Source organism: Melanostigma gelatinosum (assembly GCF_949748355.1).
Source record: "Melanostigma gelatinosum genome assembly, chromosome: 8".
In the NCBI taxonomy this organism is placed as follows: Eukaryota; Metazoa; Chordata; class Actinopteri; order Perciformes; family Zoarcidae; genus Melanostigma; species Melanostigma gelatinosum.
This window is the reverse complement of record NC_136641.1, coordinates 21,500,178-21,518,883: the sequence shown is the minus strand read 5'-3', so window position 1 is coordinate 21,518,883 and position 18,706 is coordinate 21,500,178. Positions and strand designations below refer to the sequence as shown.

At 43.7% G+C, this 18,706-nt stretch overlaps 2 protein-coding genes across 2 annotated transcripts; one reads left to right on the top strand and one right to left on the bottom strand.

Moving 5' to 3' along the window:
* Positions 1-511: 511 nt before the first annotated feature.
* Positions 512-13,899, bottom strand: LOC306780548 (protein bicaudal D homolog 2). The gene is made up of 10 exons (XM_079272958.1): positions 13,758-13,899; positions 12,437-12,762; positions 10,673-10,885; positions 10,323-10,475; positions 8,522-9,013; positions 6,839-7,717; positions 6,092-6,271; positions 5,519-5,670; positions 3,984-4,344; positions 512-2,892 (listed from the first exon to the last, which is right to left on the bottom strand). The coding sequence occupies exons 2-10, from the start codon at positions 12,683-12,685 to the stop codon at positions 2,887-2,889; spliced, it is 2,685 nt and encodes an 894-aa protein (XP_079129084.1). The 5' UTR covers positions 12,686-12,762; positions 13,758-13,899; the 3' UTR covers positions 512-2,886.
* A 342-nt stretch (positions 13,900-14,241) lies between these two features.
* On the top strand, positions 14,242-17,264 carry apex2 (APEX nuclease (apurinic/apyrimidinic endonuclease) 2; the record flags this gene model as incomplete). Its single annotated transcript, XM_079274426.1, has 6 exons — positions 14,242-14,356; positions 14,471-14,554; positions 14,767-14,947; positions 15,211-15,354; positions 15,450-15,519; positions 16,057-17,264. The coding sequence occupies 6 exons, from the start codon at positions 14,242-14,244 to the stop codon at positions 17,191-17,193; spliced, it is 1,731 nt and encodes a 576-aa protein (XP_079130552.1). The 3' UTR covers positions 17,194-17,264.
* Between the last annotated feature and the right edge of the window lie 1,442 nt (positions 17,265-18,706).

Genomic DNA, 18,706 nt, shown 5'->3' with positions numbered 1-18,706 from the left:
CAGCTCGTTCATCTGGTTTTCCTTTCGGTGTAAGAACACGTGTCGTCGCTTCGTGTTTGCTTGTAGAAGGTTATCTAAACAGACTTGTACTAATATACCACACAGTTTTATTTATTTTACCTCCTCACAAGGAGATCTGGCGCTCATCTAACTTGTTCTGCAGGCTGGCCTCCGATAAAGGTTCCAGCAGCTAATGTGCTCTAGAATCTGTTGCTCCAGGCTCACAGAAACAATCGGATTAACAATCTAAATGCTTAGACGTGAGGTTATGCTTCGAGTGATGCGATATTAAGTTTCTATTTTAATGCACTTAGTTCATTCTTTGCTATAAACTCTTTTGTAAAAGAGGTTTTGTTCGTACAGGTTGCACTTTTTTGTTTAGAGATGGGAGCCGTGTATATCATCAGATTTTATCTGCAGTAATTTCATCTTTTTTTCAAATTTAACACATCGCAGCCAATACTGTGTTTGAACTCAAAAGACCACGATCAGCATGCAGTGTTGGCTTGTTTTTATTCTTCATGAGCGGTTCACAGGTCAATGAAAGGAAATTGCACACGCATGAAAAGTTGAGGACCATCCAATGTGTTAATGCGGGGTGTGCACATCGTCCTCTATAACAATTCACAGACACGGACCACATAAATACAGTTAAAATAGTATACAACAGTGGTAATTAAATTATACACAAATCTGCACAGCATGAATTACATAGGTCAAGGAACCCATTTACAACCTTCGAAGAAATATCACATATTGTTAAAGCATTTCCACTTCTTAGCAAGAAGCTAACCTTCTATAATGTTTTTCATCCATGTTCTTGATTTTCTGTGTTCGTTATTCATTAGTTCACACTGAGCTCTTGAAAGCCGGCATGCAAGCTAAAAAGTGAAAACATTTACCAAAATGAGACATCACCGTATTCAGTGCTAAGACTGCGTCATGAGAAAGTAAATAAAACATACCTTCAAAAATCACAACTACAGTGTTGGAAAGGATTTAGAAAATGTGAGGTCATCTAAAAACAGACAAAATCAAAACCAAGGCACCAAAAATATAACAAATCAGCAGGTTGTGGCCTCCTCTACTAAACCACAGGACAGTCGAGCTAAAAACTAAATGGATTCAACATTTTGGTTGCATTCAGTTCTCATTTGTCAAACAGCGGTTTCCAAATGTTAAAGAACATGATTGGTCTACTACAGGTCAATTCAAGGTGAATATTTAACTGCATTCAATGAGGCAGTGCCAATGTTTACATTTGTGCTGCTGTCCTCACATCACAGCCCCGGCATCAAACTACTCTAGAAGCACGCCACGCTGGGGGGGAAATATCAGCAGATACACGTTTCCTTCTTTGTGTCTTTTCTTTGCAATCCAAGCCTTCTGCTAGTGGAGCTCCTCATAGCAAAGCAGTGTCACATTAGTTTTGTGAAATGTATTTATTCTTTCTTTTAACTCACAATGTGCTACTCGACGCAAAGCACTGTTTAATGCTTTTTGTTTATAATATCATTATTTAATTCTTCTACAAGCAGCGACTCGAACGGCATTCTGCTAGCACTATTAGCATTGCTAACTAAACGCAATGGATGCTGTAGCCTCAGCGTTGTGTGGGTAATACTAGTTCATTACAACGTGCTCACTTTGGTAGCAGACAAAAACATGGTGACATTAACTGATGGAATACAAAACGTGAGTCTTGTGGCTTGGTTGTACAAAGGAGTGAGAGAAGCAGAAGCTGAATGGGAGCAGTTGTGATTATGGAGTCAAGAGAAGTGTGCATGGCCCGTGTTTGTTTCTGTCTCAACCAAGCCACTTCAATTCTTAAGTGAAGTGAGACTGTCAACAGCCAAACAAGCAGGAAATTACATTATCAGCCAATGGGATGCTTGCAATGCCCAGATATTTCCCAAAAGCTGCTTGTTGTGAGAGATGCTAAATGGCTGTTGTAAAGCAGCTGCAGCCATTATGTACGATAGTGAAGGCGAGGTCTAACACTCACCTCGACTCTGAACAGCAGGAAGCGTCCTGACTTGGTCTGCATAGTTTGCAAAGTAAGCTGCTCATTAAGGATCTCCCAAATCATGAATCTTGATTACTCTGCTTGACCTGAGGTGGTGAACGTATGGCTGATCTATTTCCATCAACTAAATAGCATTTTTACTGACCTCGAGTTAAAGGGGCGCGGATAGTGGACAAAAGCCAAAGTGCCAGGCATGTCACAGGACAAAGAAAAGTAATGCAACTGTACCACCAGTGACAGGGAGGAACCGCAACACAATAGTAAGCTCTCTACTAGTGGGATAGCAACTATGTTAGTAAGGCTGCACTGTTCTACAAAAACAACTACTCGGGAGTTATCACGAGTGATCTAATGGCGTACGGACACTAAAGGATGCCAGACTAAAAGGCAAGAGTGGAAAGACATACAGCCTTAAAAAAGAAAAGATCAGCACCTCAAATCAAAGTCTGAGGACAGTAAATACTGCACATGAACAAGAAACGTCCCTCCTTCTGGAATAAATACTGTCACTGGTTCACCACAACACACAGCAGCCTTGACCAAGACCAGATGGAAGTTGGCTCCACTTGGGACAAAGACACAGTCAATGACTCCACAGAGCAATGAGCAGCACATTTCATCCTCATCCTGCTCCAGGCTGCATGCAGGCTTCTCCGATCCGAGCAGAGAAAACCAAGTGGGCGGGACGAGAGAATCTTTTTTGTTTGTTTTTTTGCCCTTTTCTTTTTTTTTTAAATCCATGGTTCTGGTGGGGAGACTGGGAAATGTTGCATCATATCTGGGATGTGACAGGGAGCCGGGGAGTCAACATGGAGACAGGTCCTTATGGAGAAGAGGGGGTTTGGAGTGATAGGAGTGTTTCAGCGCTACAGACAGGATGACACAGAGACACAAAAAACACATTTAATTCAAATTTAAAAAAGTAAGTAGAAAAAGATGATGGTAATTAATCAGGATAAATGGATCAATAAAACATATAAAAAGGATCAGCAAATTGGAGTCTCCAAACAGCTACATGAGATGTATAAAAGCAGATCTTAACCCCGATAGTCTTATTTCTAAACAAAATACTAAATATTGGTGAAATAATATCTAATAGTATGGCTTCTATATTTGTAAAACAATGTATAGCTATTGAAAATTTTGATTTAGCATGACGCATAAATCTGCTGGCTACTTTGTCTTATCGCGTGCGGGACGATTTAGAGTGTGAGCTTCGGGGCCTGGCAGGTGTGCCCTGAGCTTTGTTAGCGGAGCTCCTACTGACGCTAATGAGCAATTCCTCCGTGGGTCTACTGGAGGAGGTGGATGTTCTGCGCCTAGACTCTCTACAGACCCCGGTCAACCTGCTCCTACCAGGTGGATTGTGAACAGTGGGCGGTGTGGTTGTCGGGGCCCCTGAAGATTTAGCGTTCGACGGCGAAGAGGCCGCGTGGGACTGAAACGTGTTACGACATGCAGCTGCTTGTACAGCAGAATTAGCCCTGTAAGTCAGCTGTTTTCTTCTTACTGAAGTATCTAAGTAGGGTTTGAGATCAGGCTTTTGTTGACGTTCACCCCATGCTTCAGATGTGTTAGGATACACACACAAGGCTTTAGAAGAGGTTAGATTGTCTATGGATGAAGAAAACAAAGAAGACTTCTGCCTGGTGGAGGAGGCCGGTACGACCCGAGTTGTAATGAAGGTGTCCTGACGTACAGGGACTGAAGCTCTCCGTCCTGACACACCTTTCCTTGAATCACTGATTTGTGTTTTTTTAACCATTAACTCGCTCTTCACAGAACTGGTGGAGCCTTTACGCGTTGGAGAGCAGCCAGGACTCAACTCTGTGTTAAAAAAATCACTGGCACTTTGACTTCTGATAAAGGTGGCGTCCCGCGGGAGACCCGTGCCTCTGCAAGACCGGCTGCTGGTCTGGGTGGGGCTGTCAGAACAAAGAGAGAGAGAGGTTCTTACAGGGCTTGTGTGGAGACTTCGGGTTAAACCTCGCAGGTGGTGCGTGGCCAACGCAGAGACGCTGCCGCCGAGAACGGGGCTAGCCCGCGGACTGCTTCTCAACGGGGGGCGAGCAGGACTGCTTCGGGGGCTCCTCGGACCCCGGCCTGACTTGGTGGCCAGCTCTTTGGCCCGGGAGCGGCGGGGGCTGCTGTTCAAGCTGTGGGGAGACAGAGGGGCCTCCAGGTCCTCCAAACGCTGAGTGAGAGCCAGTTTCTGCTGTATGGCCATACGCAGCAGAGAATTCAGGGTCCTCTTCTCATCCTCGGATGCTGCCAGCTGCCTCTGCATCTCGTCCAGCTGGGTGACATACTGGTCACACCTGAGAGATTGTACACAGTGAAAAGATGCAACATGCACAAGCAGGCAAAAACAGATTGGTGCACAAATGCAGGGACACAGAACACATATGCTTCACATGAATTGTAGTCCGGCACAGACAAACGTTATACACACTGGGACTGCAATCTACGAGTATTTTCATTATTGATTAATCTAGCAGCTTTTTGGATTATTGATGACTTGTTATATTTCAAAATATCAAACGATCACAAGTTAACCAACACACAAAGTGACGTCCAGTTTTTGGGTCACAAAATTATACAATCCTCTACGATATAAAACAAAGAAATGTGTATGTGAAGATGACAACAATAAGAATATAATTTGACTGGAACAAGGTTTAAAGAATGAATTTTCGTTTGTCATCATGAAGTGTAGAAATGCATTCACTCCAGATATCCACATGATGGCACCACATAACTTGGTTATAAACAAGAGGATCTATTGGGCTGTAATCTTTAGCCTGTAGTCCTTGACTATGTCTGTTCCCCAATCCTACTAAAGGATCATCAAATGCCAGCTCATAACTGTCTGGAGAGGTCCTACACAGGTAATGCACGTCTAAAACGCTTCTCTGGTAATTAATCAACTCATTTTACAAAACAACACAGCCATTTCAAAAGCAGAAAAATAATAATTAGTTCACTCACAAACCAATACAAAAACACTCCAAACTATTATCCAAGCAAACGGATTCCCCGAAGAGGTTAGTGATTTGTGAGTGACGTGTTTGTAGCATTGGAAGCCTTGACAGCACTTTCCCACCCTATTAAACATCCCACCCATCTCCCACCGACGTCACGCTTCTCCTTCATTAAGGTAACCTGACGACACAAATCTGTTCTCGCCTCCTCCCCCATCAGCACAGGGCAGAGCATGTGGTTCATAATCTTCACGTGAACCGGTGGATTGTCCACAGGCGTATTGAGCACGGTAAGCTTATTACATGACAGACGCTGTGCTACAACAAGAGCACCATTACTAACCATGAAAAACACCAGCTAAGAGCAGACAATCACAGATAATTAACGTGTGTTGGCTCACATGTCTACTTTGCCACAGGACAAAATAAATACAGGTCTTCTTTTATAACACAGCTGCACAACGCTTACCTTTTTATTTATTTATATATATACATAAAAAGGACAACTTACCGACTCGCAAACATGACTCGCAGTGAAGAGAAGGTGGCGGCGTCCTCCTTCAAGGCTTTGAGCTCGTTCCTCAGTTTCATCATGGTCTCAGACACCATGCTCTTCTCCGTCTCGTACTTCGTTTTCAAATTGGACAGAGCCAACTCTGCTGTCTGCATTGACAAGCAAGACAATTGCACTCTTATACAACACTGTAGCACCATCACTCCCCTTAAGAAGGGCTGTTAAAATGCATATTAGCATGCATGACGTGTACAGAATATACATTGATGTACCCTATAGACAAAAACACAGGGAACGACAGAAGCAGGTCAGGCGGTGCTTGAGCCACAGGAACGGGGAGGGGGAGGAGAGTTCAACCTCTGAGGAGTGCAACATCCCGCTGTACTCAAGGTGCAGAGCCATGTAAGGCCGCGGAACTGTCTAGACACCGATGATACAGGTCAACCAGCCTGCTTATGTCAAGGTTATGTGCACCAAGAGAGGTGTTCTCAGGATTACTACCGCTTTTAAAACGGTGCAAAGAGATCAACGGGGAACACTGTAGCGTAGCCAGTGCTAGCTGTGACCTACCTGTTTGTTAGCCTTGAGGACAGTCCTGAGGGTAGCGATCTGTTCTCTCTTTGTGCTGAGAAGGGACTTGAGTTTTAGTACTTCTTCCATTAGGCTTTCAGCATCGCGCTCTGACTCTCCGCTGCTGCTGAACCCCGAGTAAGGCATCGCACCCCTCTGACGACAGAGGTCCACTGCCACCTGAGAGAGAACAGATAGTCATAAAAAGGGGTTTAACGGGTTTGTTTCACTGGCAAAGTAAATGTTTTGTCAAAATCTTAGCGTAGTAAATGTCTTTTTCTTGTAGATTGGATTCATTTTTTATACATAGTTATCAACAATGGCCAAACCCAAGTAATGCAAAATGTATACATTTCTATCAAGGTTTTCTTGACGATACTGTTATTCATCGATCTATCTCATTCATTTATATGCGTTTAAAACTATTTCACGACATAAAAACACAAGTTCTCAGTGTTCCAGACTCTGCTGTTTCTGAGAGGATCCTCTGTAGAGAAAGCAACAACTCAACTTTGTCCCCTAGTAATCCAATCTATTCAAACACACACGTGTCAACAAGTCCCACACCAGGTGTGGGACTTGAATTAACACGGGAGCTACTCAACTACTATAAACAGTTGGCGCTGAGTTTTAGTTTCAGCAAGAAATGTGTGAAGGAGGAAAGGCCTTCGCCCAGAACAAAAGCCTGGCTTTCAGTGATCGAGTTAGATCATTTGCACTGGTTTGCGATAAGCATTGCGGTCTTACCCGGAGGTGTTTGATCTGGCAACGGATGACCGCTACCAAGTTGCAGACGTTTGAAGGGTCCCTGAAATCCAGGGTGGGGGATCCGGGGCAACTAAGAGAGTCCCCGCTGGCTCCTGCACTGTCCACCTCCCCCATAAACTGCAACACTGAAGCTTTGGAGACGAACGCGTCATTGGCTCGCGACTTCTTCTGGGAGTTTTGCTGGGGGTGGGCGTAGTACGATCTTCGTGCACTACCTCCTGCGATGCTTGCCCTGGCACCATCGCGGTAATAGTCCAGGGTGACGCGCTTGGGCGTCAGGTTGTTGCACACGCAGATGTGGTGGTAGAGGTTGGACAGCTCCTCAGAGAAAGCCAGCAGCTCTTCCTGGGCGATGCTCAAATGCCCTTCTGAATCAATGGCCACTTTCCGTGTGGCTCCGATCTCCTTCTCCAGCTCACTGATGCGCTCTTGGTCCTGCTTGCTGGACTTGATGCATTGACGGATCTTGTCGGCCAGCTCCTGGGCCTCTCCCCGCCATCGATCCTTCTCCTGCCTGTACCTGTTCTCCAGGGTGTTGTAACGAGCTCCCGCCTGAGACAGTTCATCTCGTAGCTTCAGGAGCTCTTCGCTGGCCGAACGCATTCGCGCTTCCAGCACCTCCTTGCTCTTGGTGTCTACCTCATAGTCAAAGACATTGCTACCGTCTCCGTTCTCCGTCTCGTCGTCTGCCCGGTTTCCTGCCTCGTGGCCGTGCTGCTGGCTGCTCTGCACAGCTTCCAGCTGTTGCGTGAGAGATCCAACCTTGTCCGCTTGCTGACTGAAAGCCTGTTTGGACATCACCAGCTGCATCTGCAGTTCCTCCACCTTGCTAATCAGACTGGACTTCTCTCGTTCTGCCTGGACTCACACACAGAAAAAAGATGAAAATCTTTGTATGAGCATACATGTCTTAAATTTGCTTAATTTACTGCTGTTCATGAGTTGAATATCGTCTATTTCTGTTCACCAAAGGGCCAAAACTTGATATAGTCTCCTTAAAACAAAAGGGCAGTTCTCTGTAACACAAATGTCTTACACTTTACTCTTAATGCATTTCTTATGTTAGACAGTGGATGACCCCATTCAGCTCCAGACCCAACCCCCGGTTTAAATGCATCATGAATAATATGTATCCCTCAGAGGGGTTCAAGATATTCTTAATTCTCCTAAGTACCCTACATCTGTGAGGGAAAACTGTATCAGGTGGGAGTTCACAACATCGCTTGGGGAAGTAGATGATGCAATGTGGTGCCAGGTGTTTTTTTTATCAATATAGAAAGGCTCGCTCCACCAACATGCAGGGGATGTGGTTTTCAGGCAGGAAGCGGCAGACATGCCCGTCAATAGCTCAGACACACAAACCGATCTCTGACGACCTCACTGCTCAGCCCGACTAGAACAGATACTTTCATCTAAATATAAATATAAAATCATTTCTGTATGTACTGTGTTCCCTGTTAAGTCTTAGCAGTAGAGAACAGGCTACTATTAAGTTCTCACAAAATGACATTACTTATCTTGGCATTGTATTTCCTCTGGATTCAAATAATATGATAAGTAAATACTGCCCCGATATCTTTTGTGAGTTATCATTTTTACTTCATATTTTCTTTTGAGCACCACCATAATTCAACCATTTTAATACACATTTAAAAAGTGTACCTGTAAGAGCTGCTGTTTCAGTTTCTGGCTGTCTGAAAAGTGTAGCTCACTCAGCAGGTCCGACACCAGCCCAGAGGCGGGAGCGCGCAGGAATACGTTGCTGCTGCGTGGAGTGGAGTAGCGTTGGATGAGGCCATTACTTTTGGAGCCCCCCAAGTGAGGAGGGTGAGCAGAACCGGGAGCAGACCCAGGACCATTATTAATGCCACTGTCCTCTCCCTCTCCCCCCTGGCCCTCCTCCTGGCTGTCATCCAGCTGCTCCAGGTGGAGCTCCAGGTTCCCCACCGAGTCGAAGGGGTTGAGCGTCAGGGCGGAGAGTTCTCGTCGCAGACAGTTCTTCTGCTCCCTCTCCTCCTTCAGGGCGTCCAGGGCCTCATCCAGCTGCCGCTCTGCTATCTCCTTCAGCCTCGCAGCCTCCTCCATCTGAGCTCGCAGCTCCTCCTGCTCCTCGTTCTTGTGGGTCAGCTCCAGCTTTATCGATTCAAACTCGACCTGAAATGCGGAGCACGATCAAAAGGTCTTTATATGTTCTTTTATCCAACACAACTGGGTGGAAACAATCAAGTGGAAACTCCACTTGTGATCATCACCACCAATTCAAGTTTCTCTTGGAAATGGATACGTACAATTCCTCCCACTGTTGTACAGTTTAACTTCCATTTACCTGCCTTACTTAATCTTTACACACTGTATTCGTAAAATAACAATACATGTCAATTTCAAAATGTTTTTCATGTAAAACAACATAAAAAGATTTGTAAGGATGAAGAGGTAAGACTAGATGTTATCTTAAAGTCCACTAAAGGATCACGGACACACTAACAAGTCTCGGCTACATTTAGAACTAGTCATGGACCGTTTGTGTTGGCAGAGCTGCAACATACTCAGACGTCACATCTGCATACAGAAGCACTCGTCTCACACCCTCAGGAATCCAAACTATGATCTTTGGCTGAACAAAGCCTGCTAACCAAAAAGCCTCACCCATCAACAAGCATTTGAAGCTTATCTGGTCTGTCAGTTGCTGTATGTTACACGACATCTGACAGACAGGCTGTTCTCAGCTTGGAACAATACATTCCCAGGACAACACGTCATTTTTCAAAGCATTCAATTCAATTCAATTCATTTTTGTATAGCCCAAAATCACAAATTAGCCTCAGAGGGCTTTACAATATGTACACGTTTGACATCCTTTTGTCCCGGAACCCTCACATCAGAACAGGAAAAACTCCCCAAAAACCCCTTTAACGGGGAGGAAAGAGGAAGAAACCTGTGGGAGAGCAATAGAGGAGGGATCCCTCTCCCAGGATGGACAGAAGTGCAATGATGTCATGTGTAGAACAGGATAGTTATTTAATTCCTGCTGCGTGTTGCCAGAGAAATGTTTCACTGATTGTTAAGTCTGGCTCTCAGAGGCAGCAGCCAAATTGGGAATACGATGACAAAAACAGCAGGTGATCGAGACAAGAACAGTTGTGGGAGTTACTTCATTTTCCAGAAATAGAAACTGGCCTGTTGAGTCTCTTCAAAACTGACAGAAATTTCAAATGTGTTGCATTCAAAGCAGTTTTGCTCTCATGCAGGAAAAGTGAATGTAGTCCACTACAACAATGACCTTATGAAAGTGTACAGAAACAAACAAACCAACCTATGGCACAATGTTCATTTGAATGGTTTTTCCACTTAATTGCACATTTCTACAGATTTTATTCTTTATCCATCCATCCATCAGTTTACAATCACAACCAGGTAGAACATACATGCATTTGGTATGGTTGTAGCTTGAGTGATAACTGACCTGGTTTTCCCTGAGCACAGACACCTGTTTTTGCAGGGAGATGTTTTCTTCTTCTAGTTCGCCATTGTCCTGCAGCTGGCGCAGCTCACGTACTTTATATTCCTTCATCTCATCCCTCTGATGGCCCTTTTCAGCATCCAGACACTCACACTCCTGTCGAAAAAAAACAACCCACTGTCAAATCAGTGCAAACATTAAAACGGAAGATTTACTAAATTTAACTTTGGGAATGAGCCAATATATCCAACAGTGATTCAGGGTTCCATCATATGCATTGTGACAAGACAGGAATTGACAGTATATATATAGTATAACGCCAATGAGCAGGTGTACTGAGTGAGCCGCTCTACCTTCTTTAGCTGGGTGGAGACGACCCCCAGCCTATCATTCTCTGCATGGGCATTGCTCAGTGCGAGGCGCGCTTGCTTGAGCTCTGCCTGGACTTCCTCCAAGCGGGTCGCCATGGCAGCCTCCTTAGAGGCGGTCTCCTGCAGCAGGTTCTCCTCCCGACACTCTCCATCAGCCGCTGCACGCTTCTGGCTGCTCACTGAGTCTGCGAATGCCTTCACACAAACAAAAAAGGGTTAAAAGGACACATTGGAACAACATTCGCAGCGCTGAAAGACAAATTAATTTATGCTGTGCTACTCCTGGAGGCACGAAATGTAGAGATCAGGCATACAGGCATACAGGTTGTTCTGGTTTGTTAACAACACACTCTAGTCTTCACCTCAAAGGAGATGTTTTCACAGCAACATAAATAGATATTAGAGATGAATTATGACCCGTTTACAATTCCTCTAAGCAGCGTATAATAAATCATTAAAACTACAAAAAAAGAAATAGTTTGGAGCCTTGTAGACCAGCTGCTATAATCAAACAACAAAAGGGATCTGGATCATATATGGTTATGGAATATGGATCATCAATAATCTGCAATTGGTATCGGCGGCAAAAAAATGTGATCTGTAAAAGTAATATTTGCTTTCTGCTTTTCTTTTGTGCCAATCCGATCCGTGACTCTGATCCGTGAGTGTTATGATCCGTTGAACCACTAATAATGATGCTAATTCATAACACATGAGACCGCTCTGCTTTGTTAATACCCTGCCAAATCCTCGGTAGGTAAACAGCCAACATATGAGGTTTATGCAGATTATAAAAAATTGCTGAAATTCTGTACCAGTACATACCTTAAGACATAAAGCGCTTACGACCAGTTGTGATGTTATTCTGGCACAAATGAATTGCTAAATATCCAACTGCTTGTGAGCAGGATTTCAAACATCTCAATTTAAACAGGTGGATGGAACATTTGTAGAACAAAAAAAACTGCCCACATGACATGATTGCATTTTATGGGATTACTTACTTTATACATAAACCAGTTTTAAAAAGCCTGTTTCACCAATACTAAATACATGCATGGGGGGGAATTAAAACAAGATACTGAGAAGCACAATGAGGCATATGTCACAATTTGTCTGTGAAAGGATGGATTACATGAAAGCTGAGTTTTGACACATTGTTCAAATCATTTTAACTTAATATCCGGTGCTAACGTAATTCAATCCTTAATGCAATGCAGCATCAAATATCAGTGTAAGATGAACATCGCCGGATGTGCTAATTGGCTGTTGAAGCTGTTAACAGTGTTCCTGCATCAGCATCAGATGACATATTGGAGCAAAACTGACTCATCGTGCGATCGCAAGCCTCTTCATTGAAAGTATAACATGAGGTCACAGCTGTTAACAGAACTCTCACTGTGGTAGTAGACTGACGAAGTTACCCAAATGCAATGAAGGGTAAGCACAGCTAGATAGCATTTCAATTTGGACTGCATTTGTATTTTGCCATCAATGTCGCATGACTGCAGGTAAATCTACAAAACCATTTTTGTACAATTAGAATGCAGGTGAAAGATAAAACATGTGGAATATTACTGTTCCATTGCATCTTGTTTAATATATACTGCAATAATGCAACATTTGCTTGCACATTTCTCATATACAAAAGGTTTACAACCATTATTGTGTTCAATGCTGGGGGAACAAGAGCTTCACAAGCGTAATGTTGTCTAAATATAACTAGAAGGCCTTAGGTGTTCCTACCTCTCTGAGCTGCTGTAGCTCCCCTTTGAGGGTTTCATACTCCTCTTCCAGCTGCCGGTGTTTCATCTTGAGAGCCGCACTTTCCTCCAGCACCTCCAGGCCGTAGCGGGCGGCCTGGAGCTTCTCCTCCGTGGCCTCCTGGAGCTCCAGGGTCAGCCGCACCACCTCGGTATTCATGTCTCCGCTCCCCATCTCGACTTCCTCTCGCTCTACTGCTGCACCTGCTGGGTCCGCATCGGCCTCCAGCATTCTTGCTTGGCCTCCCACTCGCCAACGTTCTACTGGGACAACTGCCTCCTTCACTCCCCCACTCTCATTACACCACACTACAAAAAAAGGCAAAAATACAAAGACGATGATTATGTATCTAAACCACTTAGAACAATGGCCGGTAAACAGCATAGGGCGAGATTAACTTGGGGATCGGCTGAATGAGAAAACTCCAATTTCAGCACAAAAAGCCAAATCCAAACCATAAATCAGCTATTGTTGCAGTTTGTAAATATGTAGTTGGCAGATATAATTAACAATTTGAACCTACAACTAGCACATTGCTGATATTCTCCATTTTAAATTGACACTTAACCCATGGGATCTATGATGAATGCTCAACTCACTGCAGTTCAAAGGCTGGTGCTATTAAACTGGCTAAACATCAGCTACATTACTGTTACTTATATTCGGAATAAGCTGATAGCTAATTTTAGCTGCATGGTTATGACAGCTGGTCGAAGTGTGGAGACGATATGGATTAAGGTTACTTTCACCACCCTTATTGAATGGGTGTGGCTGAACTTCCCCCATTTCCTCTCTCCTCATGTCCTCTCTCCTCTTGTCCTCTCCTTTGACCGAAGATGGAAACACCAGCCGCCTATGCCCGGGTGCTAAATGATGCATCCCATAAGCATCTGTCTCTGCTAGTCCTTCAAACTAGCATCAACTGCGTATACAAATAAGGATGCAACGCAAACATTTTTTTCATCATACATTCTTTCTCACCCTTAACGTTGAAGTAAGCTGGTATCTTCAGTTCGATGGTGAATATTATACAAAAACTAAGACGACACCGGCCTGACAGCTAGCTAGAGTAGTTTCAGCCTAACGCAGGTTAGCAAGCGACAGCACAACGCAACTAGCAAAGTCGAGTTGAAGAGTATTTAGCTAAAGCTAACTTCTTGGCTTTGTAACTGGTTAAACGCACACAGGCTTAACAGAATAGACGACATCACATTACACGGTGAGTAACGTCAGTGGCATCCTGTCAGACGAGCTAATTTAGCTAACGCTCGATTGCGAACATTAGCCTCAACTTGCTACTTACCCTCTGGTTTTGTTTCAAAAGATGGAGCTCAGCCGGTTGGAAAGCAAACGTTCACCACTGCTGCTAGTTCCTCGATATTTGCCACCGGTACCCGTTACCAGGTTCCTGAGCAGCCGCTTCCCTTCCTCCCACCCGGTTCTCTGGTTTCACAGTGAGGTCTGGTGTCAAAAGCGCGCCGAAAAACGTGGACGCACAATTACCCCCTCTAGCTAGGCAAAGGCGCAATTACACCAACATTTAATTGTCTTTATTTTTTGTCGTAAATTGGATAAAGCCTTTGATGTATATTCAGACATGAAAAATAAAACATGAATGTAAAAATATATATTTTAACAAAAAAACACGAAATTAGAGAGAAATAATGAAAGATTAGTAAAGAAATCCACTTCCGCTCGTGCCTTCTTTTGCTTCCGTTTTACTTCCGGGTGTTCACATTGCTGTCAGACTACAGTGTCAAAAAACGGTAAAAGATAATTGAATCACAATGAAGATCGTTACCTGGAACATAAATGGCATAAGGACTTTCAGAGGCGGCATTAAAAAGGCTCTTGATTCACTGGACGCTGACATTATTTGCGTCCAAGAAACAAAAGTGACAAGTAAGTGGTGTTTGGGGGACAACGTGCAGACTGTCGTGTAGTCTAACGTAAACAGTCAGAAGTCTGTGTTTTGAGAGGAATAAAAGTTAAACCTAAAAATGTGTTCCCCCACAGGAGACTTGCTTGATGAAAGAACTGCCATTGTCGACGGCTACAATTCATATTTCAGCTTCAGTCGAGGACGCAGCGGCTATTCAGGTGCATTGTTTTGTCATAATTAGGATCATTAGCTGTTTCTTCCAATTATATATAAGACGCTAGAATAAAAGTGGCATAATAAACTTATTAGAGCAACATAAGATCCATGTTATTAATGCCACTGCCCATTGTTACACATGCTTTAAAGTTGCTGCAGTGCTGACACACTAAACTGCAGAAACTAATTCACCTCCCTTTCCTGACATGCACAGGGGTTGCCACTTACTGTAAAGACAGTGCCACTCCATTTGCTGCTGAGGAGGGTCTCACAGGTCTGCTGACCAACCATGAAGGGGCTGTTGGATGCTATGGGGACCAGACTGAGTTCTGTAGCGAGGAGCTGCAGCGTTTGGACAACGAAGGACGAGCCGTTATCACACAGCACAGAATCATGTAACGGGAAAAATATTTTATGGTTTCCTTATAACATGCTTTTAGCAACTTTATATGCACTAGTATATCCCTTGCAATCTTTACTAGCATCTACATTTTAGATCAATTTATAGAGTTTCTTTTTACTAGAATAATGCAAGTCGTGAAAACGTAACTGTCGATAAAGACCACAGGGGATTCCAACGCATGTGGAATTCATCGCGTAACGTAGTTGTAAACTATAGATGTACATGACTCTTTTTGACTCTGTTTTACCCCCACAGGTGTCAGGAGAAAGAGCAAACCGTTACTTTAATCAATGTATACTGTCCTCGGGCTGACCCTGAAAAGCCGGAGCGAAAGCAGTTCAAACTGCAGTTCTACAAGTTGCTTCAGAGTCGCGCTGAAGCAATACTGAAAGACGGGAGGTGAGAGTTTGTGAGAGTGTTAGGAACTTACTCTGGTATCCCCTCTACGCTTTAAAAACATTCAGAGTTAATGCTTTCTCTGTTCTATTTTTCAGCCACGTGATCGTTTTAGGAGATGTCAATACATCTCACCGGCAAATAGACCACTGTGACCCCAGTGATAATGTAAGTTAAAGGTTTAAATAGGCTCGTTTTTGGAAACATGTGTTTTCAATATCTTGCAGAGAGTAGGAGGAGATCGATACCACTCTCATGTCTGTATGAAGATTATCTTAGTTTAGCATTAAAGACCTGAAACAGGAGTTAGCAGTTAGCATGGCTCCGACTAAAGGTTACAGAATCCTCCCACCAGTAGCTTTAAATCTCACATTTAAAGTATCTGTACAAAAACAGAAGTGAAAAAGTGAAAAGTTTCAGTGTATACTGGCCAGCTGTTTCCCCCTGTTTCCCCTCTTTATGCTAAGCTAATTGTCGCCTGGTAATAGCTTCATATGTAATGAATAGACATCAGAATGGTATCAGTCTCAGCTAGAAAGCAAGTCAACGTGTTTTACCAAAAGCTCAAACTACTCCTTTAGTATAAAAGGAATAATATAATATTAGATAAAAAGAGAGGCATCATGCCTCTGCCAAATGTCCGCAGTGTATGCTTATTAATAATAATATTGACGCTCGACCTTCTTTGTTTTTCTCATTACTAAGGATGATTTTGGTGAAAACCCTGGGAGGAAATGGCTGAATGCCTTTTTGCACAGAGGCAGAGAAGAAGAGGGAATGAAAGAGCAGGAACCCAATGAAGAAGCAGATGTAACTTCATCAGATGCCACCCACAGTGGAAAATTCGTGGATACATTTCGCTTTTTCCACCCAACCCGCACCAGCGCCTTCACATGCTGGAGCACTCTCACCGGAGCGCGGCAGACCAACTATGGCACACGCATTGACTACGTATTCGCTGACTGCCTACTAGCCAAGGAGCAGTTTGTGGCAGCAGACATCATGCCAGAGGTGGAGGGGTCGGACCACTGCCCTGTGTGGGGGCAACTGAGATGCTCTCTCCTGCCCAGCTCCAAGCCTCCTCCACTCTGTACACGCTACCTGCCAGAGTTTGCTGGCAAGCAGCAGAAACTCTCCCGCTTCCTTGTTAAAGTGGACCAAAGAGCAACTCCCTCTGAGCAGAGGGATGCATTACCTGGATCTCAAGAAGAGGAGGAAAGGAGGGAGAATTTAAACCCATCCGGAGCGGGAAACGTCTCTGGTAAAAAACGGTCATTAACATCAGACTCTGTTGTCCCAAAGGGGAAAAAGACTAAGACAGTGAAGACTTCCTCAAACCCAAAGGGGAGCCTCCTCTCCTTTTTCAAACCCAAACTCACAAATGCTGCTCCCTCTGCCGAAGCCCCTGTAAAGCAGTGTGAAAAAACACTCGGCGTGGACGAAGTAACTTCCTCACAAAACTCCCAAAAAGCATCCTCGGTCACAAGCAGCGTACCTGAAGCTACTGAGCTCGTCTACGATGGTTCACCACAGCTGTGCACCAGCAGCACCTCAGAGGAAAATCATCAACGGATGACGACAAAACCTTCAACCCCACACCCCACTGCGGGACCCCCGGATGCCAAGAAAGGGGCATCCTTAGGGTTTTGGAAGTCCGTTTTTCATGGACCGCCCCCACCGCCCTCCTGTAAGATCCACGGGGAACCCTGTGTGCTTCGTACTGTGAAAAAGGAGGGGCCAAACATGGGCAAACAGTTCTTTGTGTGTGCCCGTCCTCAGGGGCATGCCTCCAACCCAGAGGCCCGGTGTAATTTCTTTGCATGGGTTGACACGGGGAAGTGACGTGTTTACTTTATTCACCACATGTTGGTTGTTCCGACTCGTCGTTAAACCTCTTGCTCAAACAAGTAATGTAAGACTACAAGGATGTCGTCATTTAAACAATTTGAATTGTTGACTTGAGTTTTTATGTCTTTGCTAATAAAAATAAAAAACAATTTTCTATAACTTTGAGTTTGGTTTTATTGTTCTCTGAAGCTGAAACAATCAATAGGCTTAATTCGTTGATTGACAGAACATTTTTATTATAATTTTTCAAGCAAAAAAGGCTAAATACAATCAGGTTCCAGCTTTTCAAATGTGAGGTTTTGCAACATTTTTTCAGTTTATTTCATTGTAGATTGAATCTCTTTAAGAGATTTGGACTGATGGTTGCACAAAATAATCAATTTGAATATATCCCCTTGGGAACTGGGAAATTCCCACTTTCTCCTGACATTTTACAGACTACATGTTGCATCAATTAATTATGAACTTAAATGGCAGATGAATAAATCATGAAAATAAGACTCAGTTGCAGTCATACTTGTTCTCATTTCCAGCTACTGTATAAAACATATGAAACGGATGAATTAAAGTGCTTCACATCATATGGGTTCGGTCGTCTAAGACCATTTTTTTTTAAATAACATTCAATATTTAATCATCACACCAGGAACCTGTTGTGTTTGTATAAGTCACTGCTCAGGGATGTTCTTTGGTACCTAAGTGTTTGTCCCCACTAGATGGCGTTGGTAGTGAGCTGATGGTACAAAGCTGAAGCTCAAAGAAATGAATGAAAAGTAAATTCACACAGCAACACATTTTATCTGCTGACAAGCTGCACAGCCACACTATAACCACTGTAATGTAGGCCAGCAAGCAGAGTATTCCAAATCATCATTTGTCAGCTTCAGTCATTTACATTTCATTTGAAACATAGCTTGAATATTATATGACAGTGTCCAGATATAGACAGTTAGTTCACAGGATTTCATAAAGTAACAGAGGACCACGTGTGGCCTACTCAGTCTGAACAGGAAGTGGCTTGACTTGTTACAGGGCAGGAAACTTCTAAACGTGGGCAGATTTACTACTTCTCTCCTTCCCCTATTTCCCTTCTCTTACAGCTGCAGGGAACTTAATGGCTTCGTGAGAAGCATATTTCTGACGTGATTCAGGCATCAAGTTTAGTCCTTTATACCGTGTTACTTCTATCGAGACTGAGGACATCCATCTGTCTGACTGTGACTAGAGTGGTGAGTACCAGAGAAAAGCTGGCAAGCCACGACACAATTTCCCATACATGCGGGAAAATACTGAAGAAAATAGTTATCATTGACTCTACTGATAATGTACTGACAGTGGTGATATGGTGAACATTCGTTTCAGCTGGTTTCTGCTCAACTTTTCAGCTGAGGATGAATATTAACGCTGTCCCTTTTTTGACATGCTGGCAGTTTGTTCTGACTCACTGAAATAGGAGATCATCTTGGCTGTAAATGCTGGCATCACTGTTTGTTTAAAAAAATAACAT

What these genes read in the sequence shown, in the direction of transcription:
- LOC306780548 (XM_079272958.1), bottom strand. Translation starts at nt 12,685, where the DNA reads ATGCTGGAGGCCGATGCGGACCCAGCAGGTGCAGCAGTAGAGCGAGAG. An exon ending in TGAAACAGCAGCTCTTACAG is followed by an intron (nt 7,718 to 8,521) that starts GTACACTTTTTA and finishes GTGTGAGTCCAG; the next exon opens with GCAGAACGAGAGAAGTCCAG. An exon ending in TCCTCAAGGCTAACAAACAG is followed by an intron (nt 5,671 to 6,091) that starts GTAGGTCACAGC and finishes TTGTCAATGCAG; the next exon opens with ACAGCAGAGTTGGCTCTGTC.